The following is a 27,992-nucleotide window of genomic DNA, read 5'->3' as shown; positions in this document are numbered from 1 at the left end:
ACTCGTGACGCACCCGTACTTTGGCCGTGATCAATTTTACTCGAATTTTTAATACGTTTCAATTTGAAGTTCAAGTCCAATTACAATTTGTATAGTCAACGATTGCATAATAACATATTGACGTAACATTTCAAATTTTTTTGTCTGTTTTAATATTGTTACTGTATTTAGTCAGTTCTGACTGACGCACCTGACAAATAAGTCATAGTGCAAGGGACTAATCTCTACACTAAGAATTATGAATACCATAACCTCACTTTTGTACCTCACTTTTAGTTGCAACTGTATTCCATCGGATAAATCGAAAGCAATTTTTCACATAATGAAATTAACTTAATTACAGATTCCTAGTACCTCACATTTCTACTTATATTTTAATAGAGATACCATCTCGAAATTATTATCCCTGTCTCTGATTTATAACAGATTCTTCAAATTTCATTTCGAACTGCAAGAAAGTCGTAAACAAAATTGAAACGACTTCGCGTGAATCGATGAAGCTCTTTTTGTGGAAAATACGAGTCTATAAATTTTCGTAGAATCAACCGTAGATCGTTAAAAACCGAAGATCAGAGAGATTTTCAAAGAAGTTATTTGCATTATATTTCCTGTGCTTTTCGGCCGCCGTATGAATAAAATATCATGTTTTTCCCGAGTACGTTTCCCTGAAACCTGCATTCGTATGAAGTTGCAATTTGTTATTCGATTTCGCTTTTACAGCGTACACGTGGTTTGATGTAAACATTCTGGACGGCTGAAAACGTAGGGAAGAAAGGACGTTTCGGATTCTTGCACTCACTCAATTTTTATTTTCATTAGAATTGTAATATTTAATTCTGTTCATTTATTGTATACTATATTTCTTAAGTTTTGAAGAGGTATTCATACTAAATTTGTATAAGAATTCATATGTATCACACGTGCAACGACACAAGCATATTTTGAAACTTTATCCAATTTCATTATTTTGAAATTCTATGATCAGAATTCGACACTGGAGTCAGCTTTTCTAGTCTTTCAGATACAATATAATCCGCAAAGAAATGCGAATTTCTGAAAAAATTCACAAATTCCTCGAAATATCAACTCTGTTTATTTTTAACTTGAAAATAAGTATAGATAAAATTACAGTTCCGGTGTCGCATCATTGGTATAATGAATTTGATCACACCGAAGGTAACCGGTGTACCGATATAAATCGTTTTCTAGAGTGACATACGACGTAACTAGATAAAATCTTCCGATGCAAAATGAACAAACGAAGAATGCGGCGCCTGTGCGCGACAACAGAGGGGGAATGTTGGAATACGGAATGACATCCGGCTGGATGACTCGAGGGGGTTCCTGGTATCTCGAAACTCTTTGGAATTCTCTTCGGTGGCCAAAGGCCCTCGCCCCCAACGGAGATTCTTTCCGCATACGTGATCTATACCATTTTATCCAGGGTAATACAATTGCAATAATTCATCTGCATTAAAACCTTGTTAGTTGACGATACATTTCTGTTTACAAATAAATTATGCATAATTGTTATTGACAATTTGTCTAGTAGTTTTAGTTATGGCTATTGAATAAGCTAGTGAATATTTACTATAATTAGATACTTTTCAACAATTTTAACAGGGGACTATAACAGTCAGTTTCACTATGAGCAATTGGAGAAACAATACTAAAGAGTAGTAATAAATTTTTGTGTATAAATAATGCATACAACTTGCTCGTACAAAATGTTTATACTATTTTTAACACACTCTGTGTTTCTTTTCTAATGTATGTCCATTTAGTAGCTGCTACAATTTATAATAATTATCAATGTACTAATACTGATTAAAAACAGTGTCAATATAAGTGTCTATATGTTATTATAAGTGTATATGTAATATTAAAAATATCAAACACCCTCAGCAATATAGAACAAACAGAAACGCGAGCAAACACCAGAACGACCGAAATAAAGTGTAATAAACGCAGACTATCTTAACCAGCCCCGATCGCCACGTATCCAGAGTGATTTTAATTTTTCTCCACTTTATCGCGAACCTTCAAGACTGAACATCGGCAATAAACGTTTGTATAATTTCACGATAATAGTTGGCAGCGTGCAAATTCAATATGGGCTGGCTCAATATCAAGCCGAAGTCAATTTCCCAAGCGATTCGGTTAAAAGTATTTTCGAGTCGAAGAAACGGAGGCGTTCAGATTTCCGGTGTTCGTGTTTCGGAGCGTGGCTGATCTCAGCAACCTTTGCAATTCCTTATTCGACGCGACCAACAACGACACCTAACCGCGATCGGCCAGAAATCGACCGTGTTCCATTTGGCCGCGTATCTCGATGTTGCACGCGAAAGCATTCCCGATGCAAAACACAACCTGTTCGCGAATTTACCGTATCCCTCTATTTCCACGCCGATCCGGGACCATTTCGAGCCACCAGTCGCCACGAGCCGGACGTTTAATAATCGCCATAACGATTTTATTCGGATACATTTTACCGGAGGTGAGACCAAGCGATGTCTCGTTTTTCCTTCGAGAGCCACGCGACGTTTCTGCGAATTCATTCTCGCGTGCGACGTTCTCCGGTTGCGTCCGCTCGCACGAACATTTATGTACAGCAACTTTTTCTTATCTGTGGATGACTTGAAAATATTTCGAAATATATTTACGGTCGAGGACTCTATTAGATTATGGAATAATTTAGACACGCTATAAAATGGAACGTTACTAGGCTGTCTCGTGGTTGTCCGTTTTGGTATAATGCAAATTGTTTCGTTTTCGGAGGGAGGGATAAGACAATTTCTATTGTAAACGAGATTAAAGAATAGGACAGTATGTTGACATTATAAAATATTATTTATTACAATACTGGGAATGTTAAAAAATTTAGTACAATACTAGCAATGGTATAAAATTTATTACAATACTAGAAATGCTAGACATTTTTGTACTATCGTTACGGTTGCTTCGTCTTTAATTTAGATTCGTTTCAAACAATTCATTTTTATTGTTTTCTAGTATTACAAAGTATTTTTGTCATTATAAAGTAATAATTATTATCAGAATTGAATGTTTGACCAATTTCATAAACTGAAGAATCATTAAAACATACAAAACTTCTATGTCTATCTCATTTGACTCCCACCGCCATAACTGAGGTTTTAGCGCGAAATTCAAATGCAGTAATACAAAAAACTGATAAATATTATGAATCACTCATGTACAAAAAATATGTTGTACATGCGATGTAACATAGTTATACAGATAACCTTGACAAGGTTATACAGTAACCTTGACAATTCATCGAACTTCTCAAGTAGGAAGTTTTAGTTATCTAAGCGGTGCTAAAAGCAAAAATAGCATCAGGTGCTTGCTAATCAAAATACCATAAAATCCCATAACTCACATAAATGTTCAGACCAAACCATGCCACGAATTTTATTACAAAATAAAACTTTCTTAAAATGGACCAAAACCTCCAGAAAAATTATCAAAAGTACAGAAAGATGTTTAACGAGTGTTAGAGATGTCTAACATATCTCAGGTGTACAGAGTCCCTCAACTAGCGTGTTATTGAAAATGTACAAGTATTTAATGTTGAACGAGTTCTCATACTCGATTCCCATAATCCATCGATTCCACGGCTTAAAATTTCAATCAGCCCCGCGACGTTCGTACGCGAATTTATTCCGCTCAAATCCCCCCGCTCGTACGCGTACGCGTTACCAAGATCACCAGATAGCTATGCAGAGATAGAACATTCCCGCAAGAGAAGTACAGGCAACGTTTGTGCTTTTACGCTTCAGGTCGTCGCGTTCCGTTCTGATTATTATCCGCGAAACCTCGAGCAGCACGCGTGTGCTATCGCGTCTGTCCGCGACGACGTATTTGCATGAAAACGTCGTTCGGAGTGCTGTACTGTCTTGTGAATCCTCCTTGAAAACAGTCGAACAATCGCATTTCACTTATTTATTTTCACGCCCGACGTGTAGACTTGTTCTGTGATAGGGACAACGATGTTGAAATATAAGATGTACTTGGATAGTTAGAAGCAAGATACCTGGGGAAAATAAGGCAAGGGGGAAGCGGTGATGTTTGGGGATTTTTGGAAATTTGGAAATTTAGAGGGTGGGTTCAGAATTTGAGTAGAGGAATTTGGAGATATAGAAATTTCTTAAAGAAATTCAAACTATTTCGAAGAAAACAATTCCCCCAAAAATAATACTCTCAGCTTTCATTTTTAAGAAACACACTATATATAAATCGTTTTTTTCTATAGACATTAGCAAAGAGTTTAAGCAAACTTTCAGTAATTTAGACGTCGAGATTTAAACAATTTACATCTCGTACATGCGTAACTAAATTATGCCTGAATACTTAGCTTGACGTAATAATACGACTACCATCGATCGATTTCCACATCCTAGACTCGGACCATATGCTCATCTTCGTTCGAGCAATCGTAAATTCTTCGAAGGAACGATGAAAAAAGTTGTCCAAACCAGTATGATCTCGTTGCCGCATAAAAATCACGTTCCTCTTGCTTCTGACGCAACTTCCAAAAGCAGCCATTACATTTTTGCACGTTAATTATGACCGATGTTTTAGAGAGATATCTCTCGAACATTCCTATACCAATTAACGAATTTATGGATGGAACTCTTGTTTGGACAGAGGATTCGAGAAACTAAGTTCGTGTAACTGTTCGAGTAGATGTGTAATAAATTCTGGTTGGAAGTAGTTATTCAAAAAATTGGGTAATTAAAAAATTTTTATTTATTTGACATTTTGAAAACTTGACTAATATTGGAGAAATGTGGGGAATAGAAAATTTAGAAATTTTAGAATTTAAGTGAAGGAATCTGGGGATGTAGAAAAACGGGAATTTAGAAATTTAGGATGTGAAAATTGGGGATTTGGAAATTGGAGAGTTGGAAATTGGAGATTGGTACTTGGAGATTTGGGAATTGGGATGTGGAAATTGGGAATTTGAGAATTTGGGGATTTGGAAATTGGGAATTTGGGAAGTGAAGATTTGGGAACTGGAGATGTGGAAATTGGGGATTTGGGAATTATGTGATTTGAGAATTTGGGGATTTGGAAACTGGAGAGTTGGAAATTGGAGATTTGGTACTTTGAGATTTGGGAAGTGGGATGTGGAAATTGGGAATTTGAGAATTAAGGGATTTGAGAATTTGGAGATTTTGAAATTGGGGATTTGGGAATTGGGGATTTGGGAATTGGGGATTTGGGAATTGGGGATTTGGGAATTGGGGATTTGGGAATTGGGGATTTGGGAATTGGGGATTTGGGAATTGGGGATTTGGGAATTGGAGATTTGGGAATTGGAGATGTGGAAATTGGGGATTTGGAAATGAAGTGATTTGAGAATTTGGGGATTTGGAAATTGGAGAGTTGAAAATTGGGGATTTGGTACTTGAGGATTTGGGAATTAAGAATTTTGAAAATTTGGTTATTTGGAAATTAGAGAGTTCTCTAAAAATCCCATCACCAAACTCTCCAAAGACATTCATCAAAAAGACGGCACGAAAGAATGTCGAAAACCTTTCTCGAGCATAATCGAAACTTTCACTCCGTTTCCCAAAGTTCTACCGTGGTATCTGTCCGAACACGGTTGCGAGCGAAAAAAAGGTAGAAGAAATTTGAACGGAGATCCCAAGAAGGGTGAGTAAAAAGCGAGCTCACTTTCGGCGACCTACTGACTCAGCTGGCACAGGTGATCGCAGGAAATCGAGTCCGCGGCTGGCGATCGTCAACCGCAAAACATTTCTCGCGATATATGATCATTAAGCAATAATCCCGAGCCAGTTGATCGGGACTTTCGAGCAATCTGTTACGCGTTGTTTGTCCCTCCCACGCTCCTTTCCCAAGCGGCGTGTAGTTCGGTTGCATTCACGGAGGCGTAAATCGCGTAGGAATAATAGAAGCTGATCGCTGCCACAACGAACGACATTCCGGTGCTCGATGATCTTACGATCGGTGGCATAATCCGTCAAACGCACCGCAACAATGTTGGCCGCTAAATTAATTAACCGTAGACAACATTCCAACACGCGAGGCGTGCTCTTAACATCAGAGTTGATCTTGCAATGGAATTGTTATATGGGGCGTTTCACGAATTGTGTTCGCTTAGAGGGAGGACAGGAATTTAAGGGGTGGGAAATTAGGGGAGTTCGGAATTTAAGGGGTGGGAAATTAGGGGACTTCGGAATTTAAGAGGTGGGAAATTAGGGGAGTTCGGAATTTAAGGAGTGGGAGATTAGGATGAAAGGGAATTTGGAAATTTCAGAATTTGGGAAATTGGCTATTTAGGAGGTTGAGAATTTAGGGAATAGGAAATTTAGGGACTTGAGAATTGGGGGAATAGGGGACTTGGAATATAGGGAATTTGGAGGTTTGAGAATTTGGGAGTAATAAAAATAGAAATAAAAAATTTGAAGAAAAGAAAATTTAAAGAGTAAATCGAATACGAAGAACTTAGACAATAAAAAATTTAAAAGTTTATTCCCAAAATTTGTGACTTAAGAATTTTCCAATCTTGAAGTTCATAAATGAATCTACAAATTTGTTGATTTCAAACCGAATTATAAATAGAAAAAATAAATAAACAGCAAAGTTCCATAAAATGAAATTGAAAGTAAGTCTGAAAATGCACTTAGGCAAGCTAATAGACCCGGCACGAAGAAAATGTAAGTAGTTTTCCGTGTTACATTTAGCCGGGTCCGTTTCTTAATTACTTGTCCCGTCGATATAACCGGCTGATGAACTAATTAGAATAATGAACGTCCACTTAAGGCTAAAGCTTGCGCGGCTGAAACGTTATTCTGTACAACATGCGATTCGCTCGAAGTTGCCGGACAATTAATTAATGAGAGCAATTCGCCGACCGTCCAGTAGAATTAATCGGTTAAATTAATTGGTGGGCGACCGTTGGTCATTCTGGGAGCCTTGGAATTCTTGCCAGGTCGATTCTCCAGGCTTCGTAAACAGGATCCATCGTTGTTCGTCGCGAGAGGAACGAATTGATGCATGCACTTCGACGAAATCCCATCAGCGACGGTTAAGTCCAGACCGATCGAGGAAACTCGTTTCGCTCGTGCCAAATTTAGAGTCAATCTCTGTGTTTATCGACGTTTCAGGATGTTCCGAAACACTCGCTTCTCGGCTGCATTTCAGTGTCTTTCCACGAAAGCGTCTGCGTTATTAGAAAATATGCGCAGTGCGAATTTATGATTCAAAAGAATTTGATGTGATTTCGAAGTTCCTTGTTGTGGTGAATAAATTGATTCGAGTGTGTAAGTTTTATTATTAATTCTGTTGGTACCATGAATTTTAATATACTTGATTTAATCGGATGATTGAATGTATGATAATTGTATCATGATTGAATTGTGCAATATAAAGTGAGATTATTGATATTGATAAAGTTTCGTCATAAAGAGAGAGTACATGTGATTGCTAATGTCTTGTGGCCTTAATTTTACATTTAATATTTGAAGTTCGTGTTATATAACACATTTTGAAAGTCATTTCCAGGTATTCAGATTTACAAGTAGCTAAATTCTCGAATTTGTCAAATATCTAAATTCTCATATTTGGAATCTGTTAAATACCTGTTTTCTAAATTCCTGATTTGTAAATTCCGAATTTCTAAATTTTCAATATTCTTAAATTCTCAATTCTCATACCTTGAATTTACAAATCTGTAATTTTCAAATCTTCAAATTATCAAATTTTGAATTTTTAAATTATCAACTTCCAAATTTCCAATTTCTAAAATTCTGATTTCAAAATCTTCTGTATTCTCAGTCTCCTAATTCCCACGTCGACAATTCTCAAATTCCCAATTCCAAAAATTTCCATCTCCTACATCCTTAATTTTCTAAACCCCCAATTCCATAAATCTTCATCTCCTAATTTCCCAATTCCTAAATCCCTAATCCCTAAATCCTCAATTCCATAAATCTTCATCTTCTAATTTCGCAATTCCCAAATCTCCAATTCCATAAATTCCCAATTCCCAAATCTCCAATTCCATAAATTTCCATCTCCTAAATTCCCTATCCCTAATTCCCCAATTCCTAAATCCCCAATTCCATAAATCTCCATCTCCTAAATCCCAAATTCCTATATCTCAAATTTCGAAATCCCCAATTCCTAAGTCCCCAACTCCTAAATCCCTAATCCCTAAATCCCCAATTCCAAACCTCTCCATCTCCTAAATCCCCAAATCTACTATTTTCCAACCTCCTAATCCCCACATCTTCACACCTCAAATCCCAGAATTTCCACCATCCAAAAAATCCCCAAACTCTCCAACAAAACCTCAAACCCAAACCTCAAATTCCCGCCCACCTTGTTAAACTATAATATTCTCCTCAAATTGAAGCATAACTAAATTGCACCTTTCGAATACATTTTCCTGAAAGTCTCACCAGACTACCGTCTGTCCAATTAATTCCGCTCGTTCAACATAGCCGCTTAATTAATTGCCCGCGAAGTAATTAATTCGGCCGTGGAAGACACGTAACGCAGCTGCACATAAAGGCCCATGTATCGTGTACGGTTTCGCCTAGAAAGAACAGGGGTCGATCGAGCAACAAGCTGAGCAACAGATGACTTAAACGGATCTCTTTTTCTCTCCTCTCTCGTGCTTTTTCTACGGAGCTTTTTGCTCTTTTCCGCGATCGTGCGAACCGGACGACCGACAAACAAGCGGAGACGAGAAACACTCCGAAGAGACATTTTTATTTACGATCTGGCCTTTGACCTTTCCGACGCTTCTTACTCGAAATATCTTTCGAGTGCCTGGGATCAATGGAGTTTCGCGGTTCCCGGCCGATCGAAAGAACTTGATATTCGATAAAAAGTTGAACATTTATCCGAAGGGGTAATTGAATGAAACCTTCGTCAAATGTTGATGAATCACGGGATCCATCTGATGAGACGTAATGCTTTCGGTTTATTTTGAAACAAAAATTCCACTTTCAAAAACCTTAATCATTCTCGACCCACTTACACTTGCCGATCAAAACGGGATGCCGTGTATGCACAGCAAATAAACAAGAGTGCGATGAACTCAGCGGAATGTCATAATCCGCATGATTCGTCGTTTTAATGCCAATTATAGCTAAACACGGAGTATAAAACACAGCAGAGAATGCTATTTAACTACTCTATCTGGCAAGTAGATAACTGAAAAAAGCAAGCTAATATTTGCCCAGCTGCGAAAAGGAACAGCACGCGATTCATTCGTATGCCGTAACTATCATAGAAACATCCGTCGTGTCTGAACGCTTCGTTTGTTCCAACTGCAACGCGACATTAAGTACTTGTTAGCTTATTGTCGACAAATTCGGACACGGGGGTCTAACATTCTGCCATTTGACGTGGAACGGTTGCACAGGCTTTTGGACCCAGGAATGAAAACCGGTCGCGCGTTTTCTCTCGTCCCACCGTTTAATTCGATGGGCCGAGATTCTGGAACAGGTGTACCAATTTAGGTACCAGCGACGAGAGTAAGAGGGAATTCGACGAGCTAATAAGTCTCGATTGCGAGGCCGCGATACCATTCTGATGACGCAATGCTTGCAACGCTGAACTCTGATAAAACGTGAATACGGAATGAGAGAAATTCTGCGAGTACCTTTTGGTACACGACTTTGTTTAAGATTAGTCCAAGTTAACTGAGGTGCAAACTACCTTGAAACATTTAATTTAAAATTTTCTAAAACTGTTAAATTTTCTAGGACTGTTAAATTTTAATATAATTCGATGTGGATTGAATTGATTGTGAAATTATACTCATTTTCATTATGACGTTTCAATCTGTTTTGAGAACTTTTCGATACTTCATAATTCTGTTATATTTGTCTACGTCTATAAATTTTACTCATAAATATTTTGAAAGGACTTGAAAAATCAAAACGTTGCCATAATGAAAATGATGAGAATTTAGGTAACAGTGAATAAGTAACATGTATGAAAATTTATCATTCTTATAATTAAAACTGAAACTCCCAATGAAATTCTCTAATACAAGTTTGTCTATAATATATTGCCTTTATATTCCATTTACATGGTCCATAATTTATAATTACGTTTTAACTACGTATTTATATATTTTACAATATGTAATTAACTATTTATATATTTTACAATGTATAACTAACTATTAACATATTTTATAATGTACAATTAACTATTTATATATTTTATAATTCATAAATCAAAGAGTACACGTATCACATAACAAAAATTCAATCCAACCAACCAAATAAGTCAGGTCCGAAATTGGTCCACCATCAAAGGTGTTCAGGGAGCAAAAACTGGCCTGCGCTTTCGGGTGTCATTCAACGCGTTAATTCCTGTGATCGAAGTTCCTAAAACAGCTGTACCCGCGGTAGGCAAATATAAAATGAAGAAAAAGAAAGTATGAAAAAACAAGAAGACGACGAACTGGCCGACGTACCACGAGGTGGACCAGGCGGTCAGGGACGAAACGTGTTTTGGAATCTTGCATGGCGATCGTGGCGTCACGTTCAATTTGTTGTGCATGCTTGGCTCTTGGGATCCTTCGAATTCCCCTTTCAGACCGGAGAGAATCGATAAAAAAATGATCGATTTTGAAATATTGATTCGTGTTGCATCACCTTGCATTTCCTTAGCGTCCATTATTTGCGGAGACGCAGGAGAATACGACGATTATCTCAAATGATTATTAACAGAATCAAAACTTTAGTTTAAATAATTAACAGGATATAAAACTTGTTACTCGATATTTATAAAATATTTCGAAAATTGTCATTATTTTCTATAATCATGGATTTACTGAAAAAACTTCCCTTAATTCTTTGTTGCAGCGAATTCAGAAAATTATACAGTGAGAAAGGTTAACCTAAACAATATTTGTTTTAGTAAATTAACGATGTGGAATTTCATTGTAATCCTTATTTAAATATTTAGATCTATTTTGTTAGAATATGAAGCCTACTTGCGTATCTATTTTGTAAAAATATAAAGACTATTTGTGGATCAGTTTTGTTGTAGTATGTAGACTTGTATATAATGTTGTAAGCCTACTGATCAGTTTTGTTAGAAGATGTATTTTTGAGTGAACTTACGTTAACTTTGGCGAGATAGAGTTCCAGTTCCCTGTAAGGATCCATCTCCTGTTTGCCAACGTTCACCAGGTTGCCACTTTCATCACCACTTTCCACTATTTTCAACTGATTCACCGTTTTCGAGCTGGGTAAACCCGTCGCGACACTTCCTCTCGAGCCATCGACCCGTAGCCCGCCGCTATCTTGCATGCTCTCCATGCTCTCTGCCGTCACCTTGACCTCACGCGCATTTTCTTGTGCACCTGTAACAGAAGTAACGCACGGTTCGTGTGACTCAGTGGCGAAAATCGTGTTAAATAATTAAGTAAATATCACCGAGGACGCTGATAATACTCGGTTAATTCCGTGACCTCTGAGATCATGCTGTTTATATCGGGATTACATCATGGCGCCGTTTGGGAATGTTGTAAGACAGTCGTTTCAAAACATTACTACTCGCTTCATGAACGTTATCTTCCGATAATAACTATTTGCTATATAAATGTATTTTTATATGTTCTAAGTATTATGGGTTATAGACTACTTTATCGATGTAAACTACGGGTATTTTTAGACGAAAGTTATTGCTCGATCAAGTTTTTACCAAAGCGTATTTAGTGGAATTGTTGCAGTTAGCATATAGAAATGTAAAAACTGAATTTTACTATATCGTAAAAATAAAAATTACATAGTGCTTTGAAAAAGTATTCACTGTACCAAATGATTCATCCGTGTTCCAGCTATTAATAACTTACTTTGAACACATCCACATGCCTTGTTTAACACTTAAACTATACTAAAATTGAGCTCACAATTATAATTTGTGACAACTATATACTAACGGTGGGAAGTCAAATCATATCTAACTAACAAATGTGAGTGCTCAAGAAATGATTTAAGTCCCAAAGGATTTTCATCCAAATTAATCCATATTTGCATTTTAGGGACCATAAGTAATGTTATTATACGGCCACAAATTAAGTTTTGAACGATGAAAGAAAAGGATCCAAGGATGCCTACAGACGAAAAGGATTATAATTAGTCCTGGTGACTCACTACTAGCCAGTGTTCTTAACGGTTCGCACAATCCTCGCTTGTCAAACTCTTGAAAAGGGTAAAATGGCCACCTGCTCTTGGTTATGATTACATTTCGCTAATTTTAGCAGAACCGTTCGTGTTAGTCACCCAGGCTAATTATATTCCGCGGATTAGCCCGCCCGAAACGCGAGAAGGCTAATCTGAAATTACTTGCCACACTCTGTGCTCGTTTTTCCCAGTACAACTATCGTCCGCCATTGTTCTCTAGGATTGATTAACGTTCTAGCCATTCTCTTCCTTTACTCCGCTTGAATTTCATAACTACTTGATCCGAATACTCCAAGAAACCCTAGACACCTCCACGGTACGCATATATTCATACAATTTCATAATTGTTTCGTAACGATTTCCTGTTCAAGAAACTCCATTACAAAGTTCAGTATTAAACAATTTCATCCACGTTCTTGAACACTGGAGTACTGATATGTAGAATGTTTCGTTGTGAACAGTTTAGGTGCATTGGCGTAACACCTGGAAGTTAGGATGATGCGTGAGACTGAAGGTGGCGATGTAATGCGTGGCAATACGTGTAGGTGATACAACGCGTGGGTAATTCAACACGTGACAATATGACACGTGCGCAATCCGACGCATGGATAATTCCACGCGTAGGTAATTCAACGCATAGATAATTCCACACATAGGTAATTCAACGCATGGATAATTCCACGCATGGGTAAGTCAACGCATGGGTAAGTCAACGCATGGATAATTCCACGCATAGGTAATTCAACGCATGGATAATTCCACGCATAGGTAATTCAATGCGTGGATAATTCCCCGCATAGGTAATTCAACGCATGGATAATTCCACGCGTACGTAACTCAACGCATGGATAATTCCATGCATAGGTAATTCAACGCATGGATAATTCCACGCGAACGTTACTCAACGCGTAGGTAATTCGACGCACAGATAATTCAACGCATTGATAATTCCAGGCGTAAGTAACTCAACGCATAGATAATTTCACGCATAGGTAATTCAACGCATGGATAATTCCACGCATAGGTAATTCAACGCATGGATAATTCCACGCATGGATAATTCCACGCATAGGTAAATCAACGCATGGATAATTCCACGCATAGGTAATTCAACGCATGGATAATTCCACGCATAGGTAATTCAACGCATAAATAATTGTACGCGTAGGTAATTCAACGCATGGTTAATTCCACGCGTAGGTAACGCAACACATAGGTAATTCCACGCACAGATAATTCAACGCATGGATAATTCCACGCATAGGTAATTCAATGCATGGATAATTCCACGCATAGGTAATTCAACGCATTGATAATTCCACGCGTAGGTATCTCAGCGCATGGATATTTCCACGCATAGGTAATTCAACGCATAGATATTTCCACGCATAGGTAATCTAATGTGTAGACAATTCCACGCGTAGACAATCTAACAAGTGACGATACAACGCAGCTACAATTCCACGCATATGTAATCCAACATGTGGTGATACAACACACGGTTAGTCTAATGCGTGGCGATACAATGTGTCGATATTTCCACGCATGGTTAATTTATCACGTGGCTATATAACACATAGATAATACCACGTATAGATAATATAATAGCTTTCTATACTACGCATAGATAATTTGACGCATAATCTAACGCGTGGGCAATATAACGCAACAGAACGCAATCTTGCAATATATAATGCACTGCGATACAACACAGTATATTCACCGCATAAATAATTTAACGTAGATAATTCAACGCGTAGGCAATGCCTAACCTAACGCATGATCTATCGTTCTTAGAATATGGCTATATAACGCGAGTGAATTCAGAAGTAGGCGTATTCAGAAACGGTGGCTACGCCAATGGTAAAATGGATTTTCTCGGGTTCTGCGAGGATTTTAAAGTTCAACGGGCCGACGAGTTTCTATCAGCGAGGCCTGAATCACGATCGAGTCGATCTACAGCAAGATCGTGTATCGATTGTGCCGAGTCAAGTGGGATACTTATAGGACATGATACCAGCGCCGTTTCATTCAACGAGCTCGCCAACAATAAAGTCATGCATGAGAACACGAGCCGTTCGCTAGGCGAGGACGTAATATTAGAAAATCGCCGGATGTCTGATCAAGGCACAACCTGCCGGCACCCAATACGTCAGGTGATTTCACAGGTGAGCGATGATGCTCGAGTAACGTCATCGCAATAGCATGATTTCTACGCCGGAGACTTACTAATGCAACGAACTCTTAACACGTTTCCTGTCTTGACGAATTTTAAGTTATGACAAGTGATTGGAATTTAGAATGTTACACCTGATTAGCTTCAATCAACTTAATTGCTAATTACGATCCGAAAAGGTGTATGTTGTGTGTTATTCTGCATCAAATCATAGGATTATTTAAACAAATTTATTTTATGAGAAACTTGATTTGTCTAAAATTTATTTTAGACAAATAAATTTATTTTAGACAAATATATGAGACACTTATTTGTCACTTTTTGATGAATACTTCATATGTTGTTGTCTTTGTAAAATATTTTACTGATAATTTTATAATTGCTAAAAGTATATTAAATTTGTTTTCCTACAAACAATTTATGATTTTTAGGTCGCAGAAGCTTCTGCTTAAGCACTCTGTAAATGATTGAAAAGTATAATTTCTTAAACTTTTAGGACATTTGTATTTTTGTAATGGTGTTTATATTAAGACTCTGATATCAAAATATCATATAATGATCTTAGCGAATCAATCATCGATCTAATAGCCTAGCTATATTTTTCCAGATCTCAATACTCGAAACATTTATCACGTATCGATTACACTATTTGGCAACAAAATTATGGTCATCACTGTACCACATTAAATCAGATCTTGCAACATTCTAATCAAGAAAGATTATTAAAACTCATAGAAAATATTAGAAGCCATGTATTAAAATCAAATTATAATATTACTCCAATCAGATAATTCGGCGGTGACCGATAAATGTATCATTAAACTTCGTTGCTCTACCGTGAAATTAATTGATCGAACTTTTAATTAAACCTACCTGGCGATCAAAGATAGCGGTAATAATATAGTTAGAAAGCTGTCGTTTATAAACAGAAAACGTTTGGACGTGACGCGAGCGAAACAGAGGTGAAACCCGACGGTGTCTCTCTTTCGTTACGCGGTTCGTGTAAAATTGAGACGTTGAATGATGGAAACTACGTTCCGGCTAATTACAAGCCGACACGTGAACGCGCGTCTACGCGTCGTTCAGGACACCGTCCACGTTCGAATCGATTCCGTAAAATCGTGATTAGCCGTGCGTCCAGCATGCCGGTATATCTACCTGTCTGTCCGCGGGCTCGTTAACCATCTGTGACGGCAACATTACAACCAGGATTGGCGGCATATTTCCTTCGATATGGAGTTCGGAAATTACGAATTTGGGAATTTATGAATTTTACAATTCGGGAATTAGGGAATGTGAGTGTTTGGAAACAAAGAAACTTAGAGGTAAGCAGATTTAGAGCTTGAAAATTTGGAAAATTGAAGAATTGAAAAATTTAAAAGTGGAAGAATTGAAAAATTGAAAAATTGAAAAATTGAAAAATTGAAAAATTGAAAAATTGAAAAATTGAAAAATTGAAAAATTGAAAAACTGAAAAATTGAAAAACTGAAAAATTGAAAAACTGAAAAAGTGAAAAACTGAAAAATTGGAAAATTGGAAAATTGAAAAATTGAAAAACTGAAAAATTGAGAAATTGAAGAACTGAAAAATAGACAGATTGAAAACTCCATGATAAAATATAGTGAAACACCTTCCACATACCCACATAAGAATAATGCTTCGCAAGTTGCACGCATTTCTTGCCGTCCCTGCATGCAACATCGATATTTAATTAATTTTTACCAGAATAATCGAAACAGTCGATTCGAAGCTAGCGGGTCAGCCAGTTCGCTTTCATAGACCAGTTTCTCGATCGACGTTGATTTATTAGCGAGAATACGATTAGCGTCTTGGTTTGAACGCGACGACCGTATATTTGTCGCTCCAAGTGAGACAAGAAACAAAAAATTGCCTCGGCTTTGCAAGCTTTGTGTCGTGATTCAAGGCGCCGGTGTGGCGCTCGCTATGAGACGTTTGCAATTAACGCGATCAATCTACACTTCTGCAACAACCATCGAGGTGTGAAATGTGGCGACAACGAAGAGATCACGAGAGTCAATTGACCGCTAAATGCATAATTTCTTTTAAGACGATAAACGTTGTATTATATTATCCGTTCAGACAGGAGGTTGCGGAACAATTTAACTCGCTATGACACTCTTATGGTGTCTGTAAACACGTGGGTGCAATATATCTCTATGTCATGTAGCGGTAATCGTTTAACGATATTTTATTCGATTTTTGAGATATTGATGTATGAGGGTATATTCTCTTTACTCCTAGATCCATATGATTATAGGTCTTTATAAAGCTAGATCCGTATTCATTTCGATAGCTAAGTAGATAGATTTCTATGTTTCGGGAACAGGGTGGCGTCAGATTGTCTTCAAATCTCTACATCGATAGATTACTTTAGGTCCAGATCTCTACATCCTTAGATCCCTATAGTCTCAGATCTCTACGTCCTCAGATCCCTATAGTTCCAGATCTCTACATCCTTAGATACCTATAGTCCAAGATCTCTGTATTTCTAAATGCTAATATTGCTGGATCCGTATGTCTCCAAATAGCTACGTCTCCACATATCTACGTTCTCATATTCCTACCTCTTCAGATTTCCACTTTTTCAAATTTCTACGTCTTCCAATTTCTACATCCTCAGATCCCATACTCCCAGATCTCTATATTCCCAAATCCCTATACACCCTATGTTCTATTATAGATTACGTTTTCAGATTTCTACATCCCCTGATCCCTATACCCTCAAATCTCTATATCGCAAATCCCATTATATCCATATTCTGACAGTCGTAGATCTCCATACCCCAAATCTATATACCCACATCCCTTTATCTCTAGATCAGTATATTCCTAAATACCTATACTTCTACATTCACGTCTTATACTACAAACCTATACTTCTACATTCACATCTCTATACTATAAACCTATATTTCTACATCCACATCCCTACACTATAAACCTATACTACATCCTGAATTCTTATACTCATATCTCCACACTGATGAACATTGTAAGTGCCCATCAGTAATCTGTTTAACTTTCGAGGTGGTATTAATTCGTTAGCGTCGATCTTTTGCGCTATGCACGCGACTGGCATTCGATAGAGCCGAGGTATCGATAGCACGAGACATCGGTGGTATCGTAGTTATTCCGCGAGGCATTCTGACGCCCCTCGTCTCCCTATCGCGAGCCACAAATTCTCACGTCCCACGCCGTCCCGGTGACAGCCAGCCAACCAGGCAAGAACACACGTCCACTGGAATTTCACCGTGCGACGTGTGTTTTCGTCGGCAGACGAGACACACCGAATTAAAACGAGCAACCGCACCACGGATTTTAGCAATTAACGGTATCCCTGTCCTCGCCGCGTAATTGCGTTTCCTGCTTTCGGCCTGGTGTCCTCGATTGAGAAATTTCTTGCGTTCTACGAGCGCTATAGGTGTACGAGGCTCTTGGTTAAGTGGCACGATGATTTAGAGATTAGCGTTAATTATTGTCTGTCTCTCGAAAATTTCAGGATTTGTAGTTTGTTGTGAAAATGCGAGAAAGTCTGGAGGTATGTTAAAACAGTTCCGTTTGGGATGGGAGCATGGTTAAATAGATATTCATTGCTGAACTATCGACGGCCACAAATTCACACTTCCTACGCCAACATTGTTGGCAGTATTTTACTTGGGATTCTTCTGAAGTATAGTCTTTCGTTGCAGGTGACATTCTCGGTAGTGATTGTTACCTGAAAATATTCTTAAATTCTTATACTGTTGAATCTCTATGTTTTTAAAGCTCTACATTTTTAGGTCTAGGTATCTTCAAAACTCTGGTGTACACCTTCAGATCCATACATCCCCAAATTCGTATATCCAGAGACCCTTATATTATTAAATTTCAATATCCTAAGATTTGTATATCTGATCCATAGACCCCTAAATACCTTGATCTGTAGATAAACCTTGATAGACCTTAATAGAGTTTGATCAGACCTAATTAGACTTCGAACCTACTCCCAAATCCCCAGATCTATAGATATCTAGGTTCACGTATTAAATCCCGAACTGAACCTTGACTCCTATATTCTTAAACCCATATACTCCTATCTCTCAAGAATACATAGATAAACCAACTTTACTTCTCATCTTCCAAAGTTACGTTTCGCGCGCTTCGACGTAATTTATTGGCACAGCAACACTCAAACCCACTAGTCTCTTCGGAATGTTAGCACAAGATGACTTTATCTTTGAGAAATGTCACAGAGTCGCGGAAATATCGTACATTAAGTTTGCGTTAATTTTAGAAGAGTCTAATAATAGGTTCCAAAATGCAAATCTTTGGAACTGAAGATGTCGCACAGACTTTTTGCCTGGCTCTTTCGAACATGCTAAAACTACTCGTTCGCTTAGTTATATTCTAAAAACTGTTTGAACAGTCGATCTCAGATGATGTTTGACTGATCAGATCTTGTAAAGTGAATTTTTGATTGCATTAGCACAGAAATATGAAACTATCATCGATGATGTGACACGTATGTTTAATAAATCAGTATACTGTTCCATACACAAATTAATAAATTATAGCATTCAAATAGAAAATAAATACAAATTGCTGTTGTATTCTTTATGAACTTATGCACATATTTCACTGGTACTTTAGGATTCAGTTGCTTAGAAGTCTGGATAACTCTATCATTTCTAATACTATTTAACTTGCAATTTCTTCGTTGCAATTTGTTCGGTTTAATAAATATCCAACGCAAGAGCAGAGATTGTGACGTGTACAAACACCACAGAGGCGATGATGTCCTAACAGCAAACAGATCTGTTTTTAGCTCTTTAATTGCTACTCGAACAACTGTTCACCCATTGTAAAATAAGACAGAATTGTTCATCGTGCGTGTTCCTTTCATCTGCAACTTCTCGCGCAATTTACTTGATACGTTGCCAGAATTTTGACAATAACAACCGACCACTTTTCCTCTCGTCCTATCCCCCGAAGAGGTTAACTTACCGCCTGCGTCTCGTATAACTATCACATCCGCTCGCAAAAGCGGAGCTATGCATCATATTTAATTATTACAACTCTCGCGTGAATAACCATTCATTATATCAGATTGTTACACCTGTTCGTACAAGTACTGGTGCCAGGCGAAAATTGTGGAACCATATATTGTTAGATTTGTGTAATTGTGTAACAATCAGAGTGGAGTAGGACAATAACATATTTTGTACAAATTGTGCAAGTTCTAATGTAGGAGAAAACATAGACAGAGATCAAAACCTAATTGAAGGTCTAAATTATCTAATCCCATGTCACACTCTATGTGACATGCTTAAACATAAATTAGGGCTTAATAACGTGTATATCGGTAATAAGACATAATCAAGTCATGAAATATTATTAAACACTAATTACTACCTCCTTTAAGATTCTGGTGCCATGTGCCATGTCATCTGCATATGAATGACACATGAAATACATAAATACATAAATTTATGTCAAATATTATACATAAATGTTTCAAACACTGGAATTTATTACTCAATACGAGTACTTCCAACGAGGTAATTAAATTCTAATAACATAGAGTACCAAAATTATTCAAAAGCTGTAAAGTGTTCCATAATCGACTACAAAGTCCAAGAACTATTCCCACCGCTCGTAATCAAATTTATCGGTATCCCAGTACGAAATATGAACGCCTCCCTTTATCTTCAGGGAACCTATGCGTTAATGACAGTATCAGAAAAATATCGGCCCACCGCGTGGAAACAGGATCATAATGCAACATAGAGAGAAGAATCGAGGAACACAGGAGAATACACATCGCTTACGTGGAACTGCAACTCGCCGTTTCTTATCGAGCGGATTTACGATTTCGATTAGCGTGTGCCCAGTGTGTCCGCCTTCCTGGTGGCGTGCAAGCGCTAAAAACAATTATCGGCCGGACGAGCGAGAACGACGAAGTGAGGACACCGTTCTTCTGGTTTTCAGGCCGGTTCCGAGCGTCGACGTGGACCCTGCCTTCCGTGCGACGCATTGTGTGCAGTTTATCTTCGTGGCGAACGGCCGTTGAGGCCACCAGGAAAGAGCCACCGACAAGTTACGTAAGGTTAATTGCGGTCGTTCGGCACGCCAGCCTGTTCGCAACCTGCGACAGAGATGCGTGTCTCGCGTGCGTGCATCAATGCCGATCGCTATCGTTGGACCTTGCGAGCGAGGACATTGATATTTTACGCAATCGAATCGCGTGAGAACTTTGGATCATTCGCGGAAACGCCCTTACTTCGAGGTTACTTCATTCTGAGGTTTACCTCCAGGTGAGCCTCTTAGGCATGAGTTTACAGGATTTCAACCTCTGACAGTGATTTTAGAGATAATTGGTCTCATACGCTTGTTATATCGCCCTTCGGTACAGTTGACCACCGGTCTCGTCAAGCACTCATTTCGTCTAATTATTAGAATCTAACGTATCATCCTATTTGATGTACTTTACCGTTTTCGTTTCGTACATCTTGCTTCTGTTTTGTGATTATAATCTTAAGTCTTCTCGGTACTATTAAGTTCTTACATAAAGTCTTTTTGTAGAGAAATAAAGAATCTCTTAAGTTAGCTCCATGTATAAAATTTTGTTCATATGGTAACCTGTCCCCAAAGGTAAGTCTAACGTCTGAAGTACTAAGAAAACCGCACAGTGCAAGTTTGTTCGGTGAAACTCGCTTCTAACCTCAACGAACTTGATCGTGAAACTTCATAACGCGTTCTTATCGTTAAACCAAAGCGTCTTACCGCAAAGTATCAAGGTGCACGCGAGCGAGCAGGCAAGCATTAAGCACCAGGTAAAGAACCGGTAAGGCACGTACTATGCAAAGTTTGGTGAGGGCGAGTTAGCTGAATCGTCGATCAATCACCCACGCAAGAGGGATCGATCGTATCTGTAGTGGGTAGACTGTCCTCGTCGTTTCTTCCATCCGAAGGGACAAGTCGAGTTGCAACCGATTCGACAGGTTGGTACACATAAGGCGTGCACGGGAACAGGAGAAAACGGAAGTAAGAGAGAGAAAGAGTGAGCAAGGAAAGCGAGATACGGAGAGGAGAGACAGGAATCCGCATGACAAGCTTCATCGACCAGTCATGCTTATCGCACACCTTAAGGCTCGTTTGCAAAACAAATTATTGGAAGGAGAGTCCACTGAGACGGGGGTACAAAACGCCTTTTCCATATTTATACTCGTGACCGATACAATCACTGGACTTTTCTTGCGGAAAAATAGTACGATAGACAATTAGGTAAACGGTCGCTGGCGCCATGGCGCGACTATGAATCGCGTGGTATTGTTCTTTCGAGTTTTGCAAGATATTCTGGTGTCGTGCGTTTGATATGCCGGTTGATTGATTAACCTTGTATCGGTGTGGAACTTAAGTGACCTGGGTGGTCTACTGGAGTGTAACACACGTTTTAAGTTCAGCTTTATCAGATTTTGAAAATATTTATTTCTGTACACTGAAAGTAGATAGATACGTCATACAATGTTATATTTTATCAGATTTAAAGAATATTATTTTCGTAAACTAACTATGAAACTGTAATTAATTTACAGAGAACACTGTAATCATGTAATCATTTTTGATTAAGTAATTTCATTCTTAAGACCTGAAGTACATGAGGCATGCACCTAATATACATTAGCGATCGATACAAGATCCAAGCAAATTTAAAATTTAGAAAATTAGTCTGAATGAACTAAATGAATTTATATCATTTAACGATTAAAAAAAAAATTTAAGAAATTTATTACCTTCCTAAGCCCTTATCATTTGTCCTCGCTGAGAACAAAGATTCTAATCGAAAGAAATGCACCGATGCGGGTGACGTAAAGAATTTTTTAGACTTCTTTTTCCACATACCGATATGACCCTATCCGATGTGTCACCAGGTTTTATTAAGTGTCCGGTCACGCTTCCTGGATGTGGGTTTCGAATGAATTTCCAGATCACATCAGCCGACATTACGTGTTCGAGTCAACACGTTCGTATACGACGTAGAACAGGAGGATAATAATATCTTGGAATGCATCGACTTGCGTAACGCACGTTCATCGTAATCTACGTAAATGACCGGAAACCACTTAACACTCGCTTTCGAACGTACCGCGTATTGTTGTCACGCAAACTCGCAGCTATTTGCGAACTACTGAAACTACCGTCTTGAACGATTCTCCGCAAGACAATGCGATACATTCCGCGTACCGAGTCATCGTGTAATGATAACATTGAATTGTTAGACTTTTGTATCTTTAAAAAGTGAATAAGTATGAAGTGTTCTGTTGCATTGTAAATGGATTTTTAGTTACATTCTCCTTAGACTAAATTCCTGTGGACACAAACTTCTATATTGTTAAATAACACCTATATTTTCTGTATGGAGAAGATTTTCAAATACCTATGTTTTCAGACACCTATATTCTCAAATATCTACGTTTCCAATTACCTATAGCCCGAATTACCTATGTTCCCAAATGGCTACATCTTCAAATCTCCATATGTCCAAATTTCTGCATTCTTAGATTGATTGTTTTTACATCCCCATGTTCTAAAAGTTCTAAATTCTCACTCCTCCAAATTTCACAAGTTACAAATCCTCATACCTTCAAATTCTAGAAGTTCTAAATTCTCACTCCTCCAAATTTCACAAGTTACAAATCCTCATACCTTCAAATTCTAGAAGTTCTAAATTCTCACTCCTCCAAATTCTACAAGTTCCAAATCCTCACATCTCCAAATCTCCACATTTCCAAATGTCTGCATCCTCAAATCTCTACATGTCCAAATCTCTGCATTCTCAGATTTCTAGTTTTCGTCGTTTCCACATCCCCAAATTATACAAGTTCCACATTCTCACATCTCCAAGTCTCTACATATTCAAATGTCTGCATCTTCAAATCCCCATATTTCCAAATCTCTACGTTCTCAAATTCCTTCATCCACGACTGTTGTCTACATCTTCAAGCTCCTATATCCTCAAATCCTAACCCTAAGCAACCACTAAATATCCCTCATCCATAATTTAATAACGTGTGGTCCGATAATCGAAATTGCACAGTACGAACATGTACGCATATAATAAAGACGACGTTTAAAGGAATAAAAGAGGCCGCTAATTCCCTTGTCAAGCAGGCAATTTTTCTTAAATAACACGAAACTGTTCCTGTCTGGCTGGATGCGAGCTACGTACCCCACTCTGAGAAAGTAACGGAATATACCACAGACTGGAAGAAGCGGAGGCGTCGGGCTCACGCAGTGTCAGCAACACCTTTACGGGTTTAACACTCGTTAAACGTTTGTGTACATTTAGTTGAGTAATGAAAGGTACAACGAGACAGGTACAAGGATTGCTTCCATCGGTGCGAGCCTCCGGGACGGTCAGACTGGCCGGACCAGCGAAACCCGTCAAACTTTGAACTTTATCGATAACCCTAGTCTTCGCCCGTTGCAAAATACACCTATGTCTGGAGAAAATTATATTTGACATTTTCATTATCGGTGAGAGGTAGAATGACTGGTAAGGTGTTATATGATACTTTCGTTATAGAGATCTTTTGGAAATTTGAGGATGTCATAATAGTTTAAGTTGTCCAATTTTAATTATAGCTAGGGTTATGGTGGTTGACGGATCTTTGATTGTTAAGTTTAGTATCGGGTGATTTGTTTAGCTAGAGATAGTGTAATATGTGATAGGATGATTTGGGTAACTGAGGGTAACTGAAGGTTTCATTCATTCCTAAATTTCTGCATCTTCAAGTATTTATATTTGCAAATCTTTAGATTTTCACTTTTCGACTGTTTCAAATGCCTATGACTCTAAATTTTTTTAAGTTTAAGCAACTCCAAATTTCTACGTTTTGAAATCCTTATATATCCAAATTTTATATCAAATTCTTACTTTCTCAAATTTTTACATTTTCAAATTCTTGCATTCCTAAATATCTACATCTTCAAATATCAACATCTCCAAACACCCACGTCTGCATCTTCAAATTTTCCAATTTGAAATTCTCAAATTTCTAACTCTCTTTAAAGATCTTGAGATCCTATGCAGTCCATAAATTTCCATAACGTAAAATGACCCTGGGAGCTACCAATGAAGAACCCAGTTACAATCCGTGTACCGTATAAGGCCATTTCGCTGTAATGGCGAAACTGCTAAGATAACAAATATCACATCATCAGTATCAGCCAAAGTAACAGTGGTACCTAACGTCACATAACGGCACATCAGCGTAGCCGTAGCATCAACAAGCATCGGAAACAAATGCACAAACGTCACATAATAACGAAGTTTATCAGCGTTTGAACTAGGCAGAACAACTTAGGCGGCGGTGATTAACTAGGCAAGGGAAGATGATTGTGACGGCAAGGTGTCCCGATGGGGAACAACGTCGCGTAGGAATGGATATACCATGTACCTCTAATTATTGTCGCTATCTCAGCATTTATCATTGGAGCGTCAGCAACCGGCAATAGAGAGGGGGCGCGGTGCATTTAATTCCAATTAGTCGCCGCGATTCGAAACCAGTTTCGAAACCGAGGATCCACTCGTAAGGAACTATTGCCTCTTATTCTCTGCTCGTGATATCCTTCGCACGTGAGAGATACCGTAGAACCACGCACCGATTACGCCGTTTCTCCGGTTGCTTCTCTTTTTATTTCCACCAGTCATGCCGCCACCTATCTTTTCCAACACTGTCGCGGTTATCGGTCGTTCGGTAATTTGAATAATTTATGCCGAAGATAAGGACTGGGAGCTACGGTGCGCCCAGACGTCCCGCGGAGAAAAGAAAATCCTCGGGTATTGATCAACTGCGACTTCCGACCTACTCGCGACACTTTTCATGCGAAACTGATTTGTATTTCGAAAAGATACATCGAAGAAATTTTGTTGCAACCTGTCTCGATGGAACGAGTTTCAGGCTTGTAATACTATGTTTAACTTCTTTAAGGTGTCAGACACGTGTATGTGGACATTCGATATCTGATTCATCTACCAATGGACGCATATGTCGATATTATAATTTTCTGACGATATATGATACTATAATTTTAGACGTGGATATAAATAGTTTTGAATAAGAATAGGAACTTTGTTTTTAATTAATAAGGATTTAGAATAAGGAGAATGTAATTATGTATAGGATTGAATTGTTTTTTAATCTCAGAAGAATCGTTCCTGAAGAGGTTCACCTTTTGACGACTTTGGTATTCAAATTTCCTGCACAAGGTCAGAGAAGGAAAAAACATAATAATTCTATGATTTCATGCGTCAGTGGAATATATTATACGAAGCTGAATAAAAACTTGATCTGATGTAACGCAAATATATGTTGAGTATTTTCAAACAGTCACATCTTTTCTCATAAACAATCAATCTGTTTAACATATTATATATTTAATAAACGTATAAACCATAAGAAAATGTTTTAGCAAATGTCTAGCAGGAACTATCGATAGAATTATACGATATTATTCTTCAAGGTAGAGAGATAATAGTTCAAGCCTATTGAACGACCATTTTTTAATCATTTTATAATCGTGTTAAGGTGCCGTTAGAAATCGTCAAAGAGGTCTTTCTAACGTTGATGTAGTACTGGTTTACCTTAATTGCTTGAATACTGATATATCTGAATGTGTTAGGATTCTTTGAACTCTTTCAGCGAGAGAATCATTCGCAGGAACCATTATACTGGAATAATGATGTACATTTGCGAGAGATTGACACGCACATTATTTATGGAAGAAATAGGCACATGGAAACCTTACTTTCAATTTAAAGTAGGAATCTATTTATCAAAAGGCTGAGTGAATATCTGCAGATGTTTGAGCCAAGAAATTATCATAGAGTTTTTAAGGTTCAGATTTCATTTTAATGTGTTCTATTTTTGTTCAAATTTATGGTAATTGGTTTCAGAAATTTTAGAGTTTTAAATTTTCAAATTTGCAAGTTGTTAGATTGCTAAATTAGCAATATTTCACATCCTTAAATTCTCATATTTCAAAATCCCCATATCCTCAAATTGTCACAACCTCCAAATTCTCACAGTTCCAAATTTTCACATCCCCAAATTCCTACATTTCAAAATTCTCACATCCCCAAATTCCTACATTCCCAAATTTTCACATTCCAAATTCATACATTCCCAAATTCTGACATCTCCAAATTCCCACATCCTCAAATTCCTACATACCAAAATTCTTGCACCCCCAAACTCCTACATTTCCAAATTCCTATACCCCCAGATTTCTACATCTCCTAATTTCCACATCTCCACAATCCTACAACCCCAAAACTCTACATCCCCATATCCTCAAATCACCCAAACTCGCAAACCTTCATAAATTCGTAAACCTCCAGATCTCAAATTTTCACACCCCATCATCCCACAATCCGTTCCACAAAAGTCCTCAATTTTCCGTCTTACACTACCCGCCAAATATATTCCCGAAAATCATTCAGCAACGTTCATTCCCGATCGATTAGCCAGCGTTTTAATTCGCGCCAGCCCGATACAAGCGCAACACGAGCGCTTTGTAATTACCGCTCGTCATTATCATCATGCTACTCGAGTTGACGAGATGATTACGGGCCACGGACGGAAGTAAATCGCGAGCGGTGCTCGGCCACGGTTCGTAGCCACCGAACAGCCCCGGGGCAAGGAGCCACGGATCAGGTAGTGCACCGTGGGGCCGATTAACGCGGTGACGGGTTTGCTTGTATGTATGTACCAAGTTATCGCGCGGGCAGATTGAATTTTACCTGGCAACCGTCCGCCTCGCGAGCTTTTTGTTACTCGCTCGACGTCTGGCGTTTTAACGTTGAGGCTGGTCGAGTCCGCCGCGGGTTTACCGCTTTTTCCCACCGTCCACCGTTTAATCTTCATTCGCACGGTAAACTGCCGCTACGGCGAAAGAAACTTGCATGCTCGTGTATTTTGTACTTTAGACTCCGTGATCGAACGGTCACGTTACTTTACCAATTTTTTTTTCGGTGCTATTAGAGAATGGTTCGTCGATAGTAGGCCACTGGGACATTTACGTATACTGGTATAAGTTGAAATTTTTGGATTGAACTGAGATAAGATGTTGTGAGACGGTGTTGAAAGACAATGTATAATATGTGATTGCATTGCTAACTCTTAGTGACGTGGTCATCAACATGTGATCACATCAAGTTTAATGTGTGATCACACAATTCACAGTAATCACATATGGATTACACGCATGACAATCTAACGTACAGTAATGTATCGTGATAATTTCATTTGTGAGTACAGCAGTGATCAAATATGCAGGAATCTAATGTGTAATAACCTGGTGGCCATAAACCTTATAGTGATGTAACGTGTGGTAATCTAACGCGTAGTAATCGAACGTGTAGTATTCTAACGCATGGAGATTTAATGTGTAGTGATTTAACGTGTGGTCATTGAATGCGTGGTGATCAAACGCGTGATGCATCGGGATTTAGTGGATAACCCAACGGGTGGACATGGAACGCGTAGTAATGTAACGTGTGATGATCTAGCGCTCGGTAATGTAACGTGTGATAATCTAGCGCGCGAAA

General features: G+C 38.3%; 1 protein-coding gene across 4 annotated transcripts in view; it reads right to left on the bottom strand.

Moving 5' to 3' along the window:
- The window catches only part of cv-c (RhoGTPase activating protein), a 364,242-nt gene that overhangs the window by 310,814 nt on the left and 25,436 nt on the right, over positions 1–27,992 (bottom strand). For all 4 annotated transcript variants that reach the window (XM_076535698.1, XM_076535696.1, XM_076535697.1 and 1 more), the window contains exon 2: positions 11,139–11,380. In XM_076535698.1, coding sequence (XP_076391813.1) covers positions 11,139–11,336 — 198 coding nt within the window. In that variant the 5' untranslated portion in view covers positions 11,337–11,380. The remainder of the gene's footprint in view (positions 1–11,138; positions 11,381–27,992) is intronic.

The sequence above is a fragment of the Megachile rotundata genome, chromosome 9 (assembly GCF_050947335.1).
Source record: "Megachile rotundata isolate GNS110a chromosome 9, iyMegRotu1, whole genome shotgun sequence".
Classification (NCBI taxonomy): Eukaryota; Metazoa; Arthropoda; class Insecta; order Hymenoptera; family Megachilidae; genus Megachile; species Megachile rotundata.
This window is presented reverse-complemented; position numbering and strand designations above follow the sequence as displayed.